The 14,754-nt window shown below is 37.2% G+C and overlaps 2 protein-coding genes across 2 annotated transcripts; one reads left to right on the forward strand and one right to left on the reverse strand.

Annotated features, from left to right (window-relative positions):
* Positions 1-423: 423 nt before the first annotated feature.
* On the reverse strand, positions 424-5,974 carry LOC306873752 (putative adhesion G protein-coupled receptor E4P; the record flags this gene model as incomplete). Its single annotated transcript, XM_079423237.1, has 8 exons — positions 424-465; positions 2,679-2,841; positions 2,948-3,039; positions 3,129-3,195; positions 3,728-3,960; positions 4,038-4,244; positions 4,319-4,442; positions 5,940-5,974. The coding sequence occupies 8 exons, from the start codon at positions 5,972-5,974 to the stop codon at positions 424-426; spliced, it is 963 nt and encodes a 320-aa protein (XP_079279363.1).
* On the forward strand, positions 5,947-10,030 carry LOC306873699 (CMRF35-like molecule 6). Its single transcript, XM_079423165.1, has 6 exons — positions 5,947-6,177; positions 6,876-7,187; positions 7,265-7,348; positions 7,717-7,789; positions 7,864-7,901; positions 9,195-10,030. The coding sequence occupies exons 1-4, from the start codon at positions 6,135-6,137 to the stop codon at positions 7,758-7,760; spliced, it is 483 nt and encodes a 160-aa protein (XP_079279291.1). The 5' UTR covers positions 5,947-6,134; the 3' UTR covers positions 7,761-7,789; positions 7,864-7,901; positions 9,195-10,030.
* Positions 10,031-14,754: the final 4,724 nt, after the last annotated feature.

A 14,754-nucleotide genomic window follows, 5' to 3' on the forward strand; every position in this document is an offset into this window, starting at 1 on the left:
TCTCAGATATGTTCCTTACTGTGCCAAATGTTCATCTGGTGACATATATGAAAAAGACTATTCCAGTTTTGGGGTGCTTTGCCATTGCTGATAGCTATCAGTTTCACCATGCACAGGCTTCATTCTACATTGTACCAGGTGGAACACCATTACTTGGTATGGATCTCTTCACTGCATTGCATCTTGATATACAGAATGGATCTGTTGCATCTTCTGCAGGAAACGGCCAAGTTGCTGTGAACTTCACTGAGCCTATGGGCTTGGCTGCTGGCTTTGTACACAAAGTAAATGTGCGTTCAGATGTGCCACCAGTCCAACAGAAATTGCGTAGACTGCCGTTTGCAGTGAGAGATGCAGTCTCGCAAGAGTTAAAGAGGCTGGAATCGGAAGGTATCATAGAAAAAGTGGACTCGTCTCCTTGACTCAAGAGAGCCAAATAAAGCTGTCATCATAGAAGGTCACCCTCTGCCACATATCGAGGAAGTTTTTACAGAATTGCGTGGGGCTTCTATGTTTTCTACAATAGACCTCCAGAATGCATATCACCAAGTGACCTTGCATCAGGATAGTAGGGATCTAACGGCATTTGCTACCCATGATGGACTTTATAGTTTTACACGGGTCCCTTATGGGCTGGCCTCAGCACCCAGTGCATTTCAAAGGATGATGTCTCAAATTTTGGACGGTCAGGATGGTGTGCAATGTTATCTAGATGACGTCATTGTCTATGGTGACAACTCAGAGCTACATGAGAAACGACTTCAGTTTGTACTACAGCAGTTGCAAAGCTGTGGTTTGAAGCTTAATGTAGAAAAGTGCCACTTCAGGATACTGAGTTACCATCCCTTGGGCATGTAATTTCCGCTTCAGGCTTGCATCCAAATCCAGATCACGTTCTAGCTATACAGTAAGCACCTCCTCCTCATGATGCACGGTCCTTGCATTATTTTCTTGGACTTGCCGGCTGGTATTCCAAATTTATTCTCAATTATGCAGCATTGATGGAACCTCTCCGTGCACTGCTCCAAAAGTCTACTGGCTTTTGCTGGACGGATGAAGCCCAGGAACATTTCAACCGCCTGAAACATCTGATCACTACCAGCTGAGTCCTTGCACTGTTTGATCCTTCTTTACCTACAACAGTCACTACAGATGCTTCAGATTATGGCATCGGTGCAGTGCTGACCCAGAGTCATGGAACTACTGAAAGAACAGTTGCTTTTGCATCTAGAACATTGTCAGATTGCGAAAGGAAGTACTCTACAACAGAAAAGGAGGCCTTGGCATGTGTTTGTGCAACCGAAAAGTGGCATACCTACATTTGGGGCCAGCACTTTACTCTTTGCACTGACCACGGTCCCTTGTCCACGCTGCTTTCCACAAAGGGTCTTGGACGCGCAGGCATGAGACTTGCTCGATGGTCTGCGTGCCTCTTGTGTTTTAATTACAGCTTGAAATACAAGCCTGGCCAAGACAATGTGACAGCTGATTGTTTGTCCAGACTTCCCCTTCCTGCCACTGATTACAGCCAAGAGTAAGAACCTAGGATGGTGGCAGTACTGTCTCCTGAGTTTGCAGCTGTTACTGTAGAGGAGCTTAAGTCTACATGTGACGCCTGTCCTGTTCTTCAACAGGTGAAGGTTTGCATTGAAAAGGGCCTCGTAGCACAAAAAGCTCAGCTATTGTTCCTTATCACCGTCTTCGGAATGAGCTGTCTGTACACGATGGTTACATAATTCGGGCACACATTGAGTGATCATTCCAGAAGAGTTGCAATCAAAGTTGGCGCACGCCACTCATTAAGGGATGGTGCGCACAAAGCAAATTACTCTAGCAACCTTGAGTAATTCAGCCTGAGGGTGGCGCTCTAATGGCTCTACACAGAATGTAAATGCACAACTTAATGTAACATTTGTCTTTTAATATTGACTGAAAATGTTATGAGTTGTGGAAAAATTCAAGAGAGGAAAACAAAGTTGCATCGACTCTCAGAACAATTAACCATGTAACCATGGGCACACGGGGAACTGGGTTAATTAACATAACTATTTACATGCAATTTTTTTTTTTATCTACTTTGGTTTGTTGTATTATTATCTTCTGTTGGTTATTCTTTGCTGATTATTTCCCTTTCTGGAAAGTAGATATTTTGTATAGGCCTATTCCCATTTATTTACAGGCTATATTTACAAAAGCATGCTTAAATTAAACGATTTATACTTTCACTAATTTGAGATTTATTTAAGAAGTTGTTTCATATTAGCAAATGTTTTGATGACTACTTTGTTGACCTTGGTGATCTAGTGTGTTAAATCTTTTCAATTGAAAGCATTAAGCTGTTTCTGGGACATAGTGTCTCTCAGAAATGTTTCCATTTCAACAATCTGATGATTTTGCTGAACTGACGCAGACCCGTATACACTTTGCTGACCTGGATTGATATTTTAAATGTAAGTGTGAAATGGTTTAAAGATTGGAAATCAAATGTATTGTTGAAATCGGAATTTTTGACGGTTGGAGTTTGAAGATTCTTGGCTCATTTGAACATTCCATTTCAGGAAATGGAAGAGTAACAGATTAAACTTAGACAGTCCTCTCTGAAATCACGGATTTCCTCCATAAAAACAACTGTAATATTTAATATCCAGATTACACATGTAAACAGAGTGATGTCTCACCTCATTATTGAGGACACAATAGACCAGGAAGATGAAGGTTCCCTGCTGGGAGTTCAAGATCAGGAACAGGATCTCCAGCACCTTACTGCCATTAGTGAAGAAACCCAGAATCCAGGAGCAACCAAGAACCACAAACTGAGCCAGTGTTTTAAACACCATTATCCTGCAAATAAACAGAGAATGAAAAGTTCATGTGTCTTCACTGAATATATTGTTTATTTATTAAACAATTTATTAAGAGTGTTAGAACTATAAACAATGCAAATTACTTGGTTTGTTTCATCTGTGAAATTTTAGCGTTGAGATTGTTGAGAGTTGAGGTCAGAGTGATGATGATCTTGATGAAGATGATCATGTTTAACTGCAGAAACAAAGAAACTTAAATCTAAGATCACTTCAGTATTTTGGTTGCAACAGTCCATGTGAAAAATATTTATATTCAGAACTTACTGCTAGTATGACACAAACAGGACCCAGAAAACTCCAGATAAAACCATTATCATGTTTAATCCAGCAACTGTTCAGAGGAAAACATAATATAATAAAGAATTTACAGAAAATATTATTTCAGTAGCCTGGTGAAATACTGCTGGAAAAGCAAGTATAAATAAACAAACTATACATGTATTTTATTCTGCGTGATTTTTTAAAACTGTATAAAATCTATTAATCAAAAAGCAGCACGGTTTTATAATACCTCTGAGCTGTTGGTCATAAACTAAAAAGTGTGTTGGACTTCATGCAGTGCTGCACAGACCGATCAGGGTCTGACTTGAAGCAGTGCATGCCAGTTAGGCATTTTGTATGACTTGACAGGACGCCACATCACTGTCAAAATTCAGCAAGAGTGATTATAGAGCAGCAAATACTACATGAGCATCACTACTGGAAGCAGAAAGTGTTTGACTTCACATCTCAACACCCCTGATTGCTAGTGACACTGATCACTTACATCCAGCCACAGCTAAAGTCAAACACACCTTTGGTCTTTATTTCATCTAATCAAATCGATAACAATTAAAAAAAACAAAAAGCAAAACAAAACTCACTGTTCGCTGCCGTAGCCTTCAGGAACCAGACTGACAGACACGCACACCACAACCAGAGCAACCACATATCCAATCACACACAGGAATCCACTGCTAAGCACCTCCCTCTTTTTGGAGCTGATCTGTGATAGGTTCTTCACACAGATGAAGAGCAGCACAGCTTCAATGAACATCCACACAAAGCCGGAGAGGAAGAGGAAGTGCAGAAGGCCTGAGATCACGGCACACAACACCTGGAGACCATGAGAGACGGTTATGATGATTCTCAGTGAGGCTGTGCTGAGCTGTAGGGCTCCTTCATCATTCTCACCTGCTGAGGCCGTATGAGGCTCAGGAACCGCTGTGTGAGCAGGAACAGTAGGTGAGCCAGCAGAAGACTGATGCAGATGTTGATTCGAGCCACATTATTCACACCAGGACTCCACTGACAAAGGGCAAAGGTCAACAGGGCCAAACTGAAGAACACCAGCCCCACGATCACACACACCAAATTCAACAGCTCCATCAGTGAGTCTCTCTGAGAAAACATGTCAGAGAACATGAGTGCCAAATCTGTGCTGCTCTTCAGTGTTCACTAGAAATGTTCTGTACCTCTGGTGGGCGGCTGGTTTGCATGATGAGAGCGAATGTTGACAGATGAACACAGGAACACACAGTGTAGCTGCTGTTGGTCTTTAAAACAGAACAACCATCTACAATCCACTCGCTGACATTCCTGATGTGTAGCCAAAGCCTTACACCTCCTCGCGCTTTATTCAACCAAATTGTAATAACGCGCCACTTTACATTCTCAGTAACGATAACGGCGTTGCAACGATGGGAAAAGTAATTAATTAGATTACTCCGTTAATGAAAAAATAACGCCGTTAGTAAAGCCGTTATACTTAAACGCCGTTACTCCCAACACTGTTCAAGTCATATCCCAAGTCCTCAAAGAGTTAAAGTTTATGAGATAATTAAGTGACTAATTCAATGATGATTGAGCAGTAGTGATGAACACCTGCTGTTAACAAGCAGAATCACTGAAGAAGAGAGAAACACAAGAACTGACTTCAGTCACAGCCTTGGAGGGAATCAACTGGAAAAAACACACACACACACAGTGCCACCATAATTGTGGTCAAGGTTTGGTCTCTTGAACCTTTTACCAATTTAAAATAATTTGTTTCACTGCAAACATTTGTGCATTGCTGAATCAAACTTTAACAGATTAAATTATGCTTTCTGTTTATAACTCACGGTGAATGAATGTCATGAAGTGATCTCTCTTTTTGGTTTACTGACTGACTTTCAGTTATTACTGAACTGAAAAAAAGTACTCCGAAACAAATGCCACCGTATTGCTTCAATATATATTTATATATTAAGAAAAGTGTATTGGCTCAAGCTTCTAGACATGAACACTTATCATACGATCCTCAATAATGGTGGCAATAATTGGATTTCATGCAGATTACAATCCAAAACCATTTACTTAAATTTAGGCGTTTGCTGCTATAACAAATGCATTTCACAAACACTGTTATAGCAACCAAAAAACAAAACCTATCATTAGAAAGTCAGGAACCCAGCTAAAGCAAACGCTGATCGCCATAATGGTGAGGTCAAACGAAACATTTTCAATAAAGCATCTAAATGTCTATTAATTCTCAAGGAATTTTTGTAGCTATATGACAGAAATAAAGTCAGACTGTGATGTGTGGAGCTGGTGATGCTGTTTGTGGAGTTGTTTAATCATCCTCTGCTGTTTTATTTCAGTTGATTTCATCTAAGGCTGTGGCTGTAGTTTCATTTCTTGCTCTTTTCTTCAGTGATTCTGCTTGTTCACAGCAGCTGTTGATCATTGGCTGAATTCACTCATTAGTGTTCATCCTCTCTGTCAGGTGGGCTATATTAGTAAGCATTAGTACATGAGTAGGGAATAGTGAATGAGGGTATAGGGTGTGATTTGAAACAGTCTCTGAGTGTCGACTGAGCGCTGTTACTTCACAGAACTGCAGAAGGAGACTTTCTCGAAAACAACAAATATTACCCAGAATTCATAGTTTTTTTTAAGGGATTTTACTGTTGTAATGAAAAAACAGAAAGTTACTGTTAGAATATGGCAGTTTTTTAACAGCATGTTTTTACAGTGTATGCATGTACTCATCTGTGGTCTACAGCTGTCACATCTTATTCACAAGCATGTTTGACAGGAAGCACAAACACAGACCTCAGATCTCTGTGAAAATGCTTGTCTACATGCATCATGTGTTAAAGGAAGTACATTTGCTGTGCAAGTACATTTATGGGTGTTTTGCTATCGTTTAAAAATGCTGAGTTCCTCAACAAAGACTTTGCACACCAAACTAGCAAGTAGTGATATAAAGTGGTCTACAGTGGAATATAACAAGGTTTACACACAATAATGAAGCTCCTCTGTGTTTTGGGGATCTGGATTTGTCTGTCAGGTGAGTTTGCTTCGTATTTTCATTGCTGTTTTGTATTCAGGATGAGTTTGTCCCTCTACTTAAAATATCAGTCACTAGATTGATTGTTATGCTCTATCTGTGTTCAAGTAAAGAAGTCCATAAACAACCAGTTTCCTCTTCATGACATGTACATGTGCCGAATGCATCAGATGAAACATATAATTCTGAACCCAAGTCATGTTGATACAACCTCATTTAGAATTATTTTAAACAGCTACTACTGTAATCTGTTGCCAAGATTTAAGCAGACAAACTGTCTCCGTACAGTGTTTGAATGAAACATTGTGTATGTTTTGGAGAATTACATATTTACTACTGAGACAATAACAAAAGGTCATATTTTGTCACAACACAACATTACTAAGCAAATGTATGGTGCCATATGCCTTTAGTCCAGGAAGAGTAAGTGTGTAACTGGAGTGTAATTAGAGTATAATATGGTGCACCCAGTCTCAGCAAATTTGATTTATGCTCATATTTCAATTTCACTGATGAACTTAAACTTTAATAATAGGTGCTACTTAATATACAGTAAGCTGTCCTCACTATTCTGTCTGTGCAAAACTAAAAATTATTGATCAAAATCATTTGATATTATTAAAACACTGGGCATAGAACTGAGAATGGCATGTCTTTTGTGAATATTGTTGAAACATATTGTTTATTGCATCAAGCAGAAATTGGGATTTCAGCTAAAGATGGAACTGATATACATGGATGCATTGGAAAAGAAGTCCAAATAACTTGTTCCCACGACTGGGCTGCCACGAATATAAAGTATTTCTGCAGAGATCCATGTGGATACGGAGATATTTTAGTGAAATCTGACCAGTCACCTACAGGGAGATACACACTGAAGGATCATGGAGCTGGAAGCTTCACTGTGAACATCACTGATCTACAGGAGACAGACTCTGGGATTTACTGGTGTGGAGTGGAGAGAGTTGGTCTAGACTCATTTAAGAAAGTCAAGCTGACAGTATCTAATGGTAAGAATGATGCATGGTATTTGGTGTAGATTTAAAGAAATATAAAATACTCATCTACATGTTAATAACTATTATAGACTCAGACACAAACAGATCCACAACTCAAAGTTCATTCTCCACATCTTCAGCATCTGGTGACACCACGACCTCATCTTCAGCAGGTAACACTGAGCTAAACAGGATATTATTGTATTTAAGTATGTATCAAATAATATGATGATGTTGTCTCTCTTATACATCTAAAGCATTTAAAGGTCCTGTTGTTTCATACACATGATTATTTCTCTTTACATCACAAAACAAAATTAACAAACACCATCTACCATGTCTTTGACATTTAAAAGAAAATAAAAAATATAAATATAATGACAGACCTGTGAGGTGCGCATTAACTTTTTTTTACACTGCATTATTCAGTCTGATTATTTAAGGAAGTATTGAAATATTACTGCAACGTCAGTGTGACTGTTTCAGCAATCACATGACTAACATCACAGTCTGTTACGCTTCCCCGTCTCTGCATTTTTAGTTCCTCTGATGATCACAGCCATCGGTTCTCTGTTTATGAAATAAGCAAAAGAAAAACTCACCAAGTTCCAAAGGTAAGTGCAAATAGTTATTTTTTTAAATGCAAAATAGCTTATAGTACATCTAATAAAATGTTTTCCAATTTAAGTTGATGCTGAAATCCAAGCCACCACACATCCAGCAGAGGTAAGAAACACAGAACGCTTCTTACATATTTAAAAAATATATTAAATTTACAATAGTGTTTTTAACTTATTTGATTCTTTCAAAAGTGTACAGTGATAAAAAAAAAAAAAAAAAAAAAAAAAAAAAGTTTATATCTGAAATTACACTGCATTCCATTGTAAAACTGATGTGGGACATCTCCAAATGCCACCACAGATGATATACAACATAAAAGTGGGGTCATATTTACTGCTGCTGCTCTGCATAATGTATTAGGCGAAATACAATCATTTCAATATGAATTTGTGAGATCAGGAATTTTGCTAAGGCCACGCTGACCAAAAAAAAGCAGATTGGTTTGAAAGTGATTTTTGCTTGAGCAGCGCTTCATACAGCACTAGGTTATTGACAATGGACCTTTTCTGCCCTGTGAAATTTCACCAAAATATCGCTAATATCAACACAACTTAATAACACAGAATGCCAGCACTTTGTGCTTTACGGTCAACAAAGTCTTCTAGCTAACATACTGTATAGTTAACATAACAGGCACGTGATCAGCTAGAGACAAAAAAGAAGGAAAATCTGACCACGCCCCAAGTCACCCACAAGCCACGCCCCCAACACTTATTATTAAAAATACATATTTTAAGATATATCTTATGTTGTAATAATACATACTATTGTCCTGTAAAACTTCTCTTTGTAAACAACAGATTTATAAACGTTTCTAATGACGAATGTTGCGTTCCCAAATGCAAATTAAAGCAGCTCGAACCGAACCGGCTAGGAGTGAATCGAAGCTGAAAACAGTCCTGTAACAGCAGACATGTAGCACGTCACACTACAGCCTATTGGGAGTTTTATGACAGCACTAGCAATCTCAAATTCTCACCGCCATTCATAAAAAGTCTTAAAATATATCAGTGCCTCTGTTTTGTCTCAAGATGCACACCAGTAATGATTTTTTCTAAGGCATGTTAATAAAAATTACTTAAATTCCCTAATTGAACAATGGCCTAAACCCGGTTTAGTCTAAGACCTGTCCGTGAAACCGGGTCATAATAGCTTAAGGCCATTTGCATGATTTCAATACCCCCTCCCCCTCCAAAAAAAGATTATAAAATAACTCGGATCTATGCGAATCACATGGGTCGTCCCTCAGAGGTCGGAAAATACGGAAATCCGTATTTATATGGAAAAATCACATCCCTGAATATATGAATTCATCGTCCCAATGCAGTTGTTATTTTGTAATACAAACGTAGTTAGTTCCTTTATTCACCTTATAATACTTTATTACTGAATCCACAGACTGCTGGTGATTATGAGGAGATCACAGAGACTCAACAGCGGACTGAAACCCACACAGCGTCACCATTTATTCTACTGTTAATAAAAGTACAGCATCCAGTCAGACCCAAGATCCTCCACTATACTCCACCCTCTCCAAGTAACTGGAGCCCAGCTGCACCAAATCAGCTCCAAACCCCAGTGCTGGTATATCAGTTACATATACAGCATTAGGATTCATGCTAAAGGTTGTGGACATTTAGGCTATTGGGTTAGAAAACACCTGACCTACACACTTGAGACACCTTTCCTTAAAGCTACTCTTTAACTTGCTTCAGACATTGTTGTGGACTGTGTGTTTGGTGGGTTTTGCCACCAAGTACTAAGTCATGTTTTGCAAAGGGGTCAAATACTTATGACTCATTAAAATGCAAATCAATTTATAATTTTTTTAAAATGCATTTTTCTGGATTTTTTGGTGTTGTTATTCCGTCTCTCATTGTTCAAATAAACCTACCATTAAAATTATAGACTGATAATTTCTTTGTAAGTGGGCAAATGTACAAAATCAGCAGGGGATCAAATGCAGGTGTTATATCTACATATTATAATATTTCAGCATCCAGATATGTCACGAATATGGAAATCGTGCCTAATGAGTTTCACTTTAATTCATTTTGGCTTGCCGTTTATACTATATAGCCCAAATACTGTTAACTTTAGAGGATTTGTTGTAGAGAGAAGGAAGCAAAAATAGCCTAGTTGTGTTAATAATGTTTGTAAACATTTTGCTTTATTTACCAGTATTTTAGCCTACATTATTTCTGAATGTAATAATAAAATATGACGTACAGTTTACGTGTCTTGTTTTTTTTCTCTCAAAACTATTTTATTTTTTATTTTTTTACCATGCAGCAAACATTTTTAAATATCTTGAAAAAAATGCTTTAATGTCTTTAAAGAATTGACAGTTTTTCCTAATACATTTGGCCAAAATCTTGTTAGAAAAGATGATGTATCTGTATTGGCTATGACTATATGACTAAACAAAAAAGACACCAGACCAAGACTCTCTACTTAAAAAAAAAAAAAACGTAAAATACCAGTTCTGCTTGGAGTTGATTGATTGATTGATTGATTGGATTTTCATTTTAAGCCCTGCCTGAATGCAGTAGTTGTTCATAGAGAATAGACATTCAACTTCAATCTGCTGTATTAAGAGGCCTGTATGCAAATGATGTTGTCAATCCCAAACAGTGATTGTGAATGCAGCACAAACATTTGTAGAAGCCTTTTTTAATTCTGGGCATTTTCATGTAAGGAATTGTTTTTTTTGGAAAGTAATTATTTTATGAAATTTTTTTTTAAATATAATGTTGAAATATTAATGGCAGAAGTGATGGTCATTGTTTATCGGTAGGTTAACTAAGGTTATTGGTAAGGATTTAATGTCTAAAAGCAAAATAATAGGCCTAAATAGATTCAATGAAAAAAAAAAAAAAATTGATTAATCAAAAAAAACAATCGATAGACTGAGCAGTCATCAAAGTAATCATTTGTTACAGCCCTAGACAGTAGCAGCTATGATACTGACAGAACACTACCCCCAGCAGACTGTGTCAGATAACTTGCTATCAGTTGGTTTATGGCACATCTTTGTGTATTATGTACATTTTTATTGCATTCAACAGGAATTGGGATTTTGGTTACAGATGGAGCTGATATGTGGATATGTTGGAAAAGGTATCATAATTAAATGTTTCCATGGCTGGGCTTTTACCAATATAAAGTATTTCTGCAGAGATCCATGTGGATATGGAGATACTTTAGTGAAATCTGACCAGTCACCTACAGGGAGATACACACTGAAGGATCATGGAGCTGGAAGCTTCACTGTGAACATCACTGATCTACAGGAGACAGACTCTGGGATTTACTGGTGTGGAGTGGAGAGATCTGGTCTAGACACATTTAAGAAAGTCAAACTGATAGTATCTAAAGGTAAGAATGACATACAGTATTTGCAGCATCTCTCTATTTTTCCGAGTGTTTATTATTATTGTCTCCACACACAGATCCAAGCGAAAGCACCACTACATCCACACAACCGTACAAAGACATACAAACATCCACGGATTCACTCACAACTACACCAGCAGCACATTCAGAATCACCATCTGTCACCGTAAGCAGAACCACCAGAGATTTCAGCCCTGATGACACCACACACACTCTCTCGGCAACAGGTTACAAAATAATTAGCTTCTTATTGTCTTATTTTATTTATTTATTTTCTTATCACCATAAAGGAACACCCTAAAACACCTTCCTCACAAGTGTATTTTAAACATACTTGTCCTATTTTAAGTAAATAGCTCTAGATGTTTCGTACTATTTAAAAGTCCTGCATTTCTTAAGTCAATGCATCTTTAATTGAAGGGAAACAATGCAGATGATGGCAGTATCTGACTACAGTCAGGGCCAAACAACCTGCTCCTTTAAATGATGCAAGAATCCCATTCCCTCTCTTCCTCAGCATCTGTGAAGTCTACAGTGTATATACTACATGCAGTCGGTGGTCTGGGCATGATCATATTTGCAGTTGGATTGGTCACTGTTCATCAGTACAGGAAAAAATTAAAGAAATCAGAAGGTATGTGCACATATATAAACAAACTAATATCAACATTTTAAAAGCAATTTAATTGAAATACAATTCAATAGAGCCATTACTATGTTTCCCCTGTTTCTGTGCATTAATTTTTCCATATGCTTGTTGACAGGCGTCACACTGCCCAATGAAAGCAAAGCTGAAGAGGTGAGTGATGCTAAAGACTGTGTACATCTGACCTTAATAAGGATCAAAAATACCCAGCCTCATATTATTTTGCAATGACCCAGTGCACTTGTGTTTTCTTGATGCAGGATGACCGTGTATATGAGAATGACGCTCCTAAGACAAACAGCACACAGATGAAAACTATCAACAGAAAGAGCCAAGTATATTCAGTCTACGAGAATTCACATGCACTCTATGGAAATCTCTGATCCTAGTGTTAAGCAATGAAATTCAGAGAATCGGTATAAATCTAATGGTTAAAATATCAAAGCAACATGTCCAGTAAAAGGCATTCTAGAAGCTCAAATATTAAAATGTTTAAAAATATTAATGAATATAGGTGACAATTGTTATACTTTTGTGTGACCACAAGGGGCGCTGTGACTGATTCTGTTTCTTTTTATTTATTTATTTTTTATTTTTTGCTAGATATTTGTTTTTCCACTTGTTGACAATTCCTGCTCCTGTACTGAGTTTATTTTGTGTAATCATAATTTGCATGGCTGTTTGGTTGAATCTTGGACAACCTTACACATAGATATCAGTTCAACTATCAATATATAAGCATTACCATTATGCCAATAAAACTTCATAATCATAGTCTCTGCGTGTGTTTTTCTAAATTATTCTTCTATTTGCATGCATTAACCACTTAGTATTGTGTTTTTATCAACTTAGTATTGTGTATTTATCAATGTCATCTTTAAAGCTGCTATATATAATTTTATGTTGAAATCATTTTACCTGCATAATATGCAGTAGGCTATATGATAATTAAGCTTTTATACAGATGGCCCATCTCAATACATACCTCTTTTCACCAAACAACAAGTGTTTCTGGGTTGGCAAAATTAGGTCCGCACTGACCAGTGGTACTTGAGACTTGCTTGAGTTCATGGGTGGAATAAACATATGGCAGGACTTTTAGTTTCTGACCCCTGGACTATCCACCTCTGTCTGTAATATATCTGCTTGTTTTACACTCTTTGGCCACCAGGTGGTATTGTGAGCAAATCAAGCCTCCAGAAATGAACCCTTATGTGAACCAAGCTTAAAGCTTCATGAAGCTTCATCTCACCATCACTAGGTATATGTCTTATTTTATTTCAGTAGAGTGGGACCTAATGTTCTCTGAATAGAGTAAATTTTACTCTGGGGAGTTTATTGTACAGGGTCACTCCAGGACAAGGTTTGATGATGCTTTTTAATAGTTTCCAAGCAAAGTTCAGCAGTACTATTCGATCTGGAGATATTTTTATGCACTTTTCTCTCTCTCTCTCATTTCCTCAGTGTCTGCACACACTTCACAATATGTTGTCGGTGGTCTGGTCATAGCAGTGATCTTATTTTTAGTTGGATTGGCCACTGTTCATCAGTGCAGAAAGAGAGTCAACACCTCAGAAACTATGTGCTCATACACACACACACACACACACACACACACTGTGCTAAATATCAAAATAACTCAATGCATGATTTGTCCAATACTCTCGTTTCTTTTTACAATTTTCTTAGGTTGCATCTTTGCCTCTTGTCGAATGTTTAAACTTTACATTTTACAAATGCCTGGCAGCCACAATAACAATGTGCTTTCATATTCGCACAGAACAGCACAGAGATGAAATCTACAGACAACACTGAAATCAGAAAAAGCCAATCAGATTCAGTCTATCAGAGTCTAAACCTCAGCACGGTCCAATCAAATGAAGTATATGGACATCTCTGATTGCTGCATCAATTAATAAGTTTCAGAGAACCAGTCAGACCAACAACCCCGGATCTCAAGTTCAAGACAAGTAACCCTTACCAAAAAGTACAATACTTCAAGTGTATTTTTAAGTATTCTTTATGTAGTAATTATACAAATATCAGTGTACTATTTCAATGCTCCTTGGGACTAATCTGGCCCACTTTCTAGTATATAGATGTATACTTTTAAGTATACTTTAAGTATAACAGTAGTAAACTTTGAGTACACAACTAGTTTACATCAAAGTTTTTAGCCCTCACTGCAACTATACTAAAAGTCAACATAGGTATACTGATAGTTTACTAATTAAATACTTGTAGTAGCATTTTTAGTATACTTTGAAGTGTATATAGTCTCAGTAAACTACTAAGTGAACTTTACATCATACTTTAAGTATATTACTATGCCCCAATTTGTATTTTGTTGTATGCATATCTGCAAATACAAAACCTCAAAAGAAAGAACAGGGTATCTGCTTGTAAACAAAAACATTTTATTCTAGTTTCATGCACAATTTTGTTTAAACACTTGAATGTTGGTAAGCTTCATAAATAAAAAATAAAGAAATAAACAACATTTTGAACAAAAAGCTGAAAAAAGACTATGAACTGGATTCAAAATGATAATCAAAATGTAGTCGATCAACATCCCAAAAGCTTGACAGTCAGTGTTACAGTGTTAATGTCAGATGGTCGTATTACACGTGGAAGCATCTGTTGAGTTGGTTTCTTCTTCTGTACAGAAGATGTGTATAGTGCCCCTACCATATAACAATGAAAACATGGATTCTAGGAGCGCAAGTATGGCTCAAATATATTTAGCACAAGTCAAGTCTACTTAAATGTAATTTTAAGAATATTTCTGAGAAGTACACAAAAAGTAGATAAAGTATACTTTCCTGTTCTTAGTTTAAAAGAACTATACTAATAGCACACTTGAATAAACTTCTTTTTCTTAGGGAAATTTAATTCTACAAGCCTGTAAAATGCAAG

The sequence above is a fragment of the Barbus barbus genome (genome assembly GCF_936440315.1).
Source record: "Barbus barbus genome assembly, chromosome: 8".
Taxonomy (NCBI): domain Eukaryota; kingdom Metazoa; phylum Chordata; class Actinopteri; order Cypriniformes; family Cyprinidae; genus Barbus; species Barbus barbus.

Excerpts from the sequence above, each read along its gene's own strand:
- LOC306873699 (XM_079423165.1), top strand. The coding sequence starts at position 6,135 with ATGAAGCTCCTCTGTGTTTTGGGGATCTGGATTTGTCTGTCAG. Across the intron at positions 6,178-6,875 it reads GATCTGGATTTGTCTGTCAG|AAATTGGGATTTCAGCTAAA; the intron begins GTGAGTTTGCTT and ends TGCATCAAGCAG. Across the intron at positions 7,349-7,716 it reads CACGACCTCATCTTCAGCAG|TTCCTCTGATGATCACAGCC; the intron begins GTAACACTGAGC and ends CTGCATTTTTAG.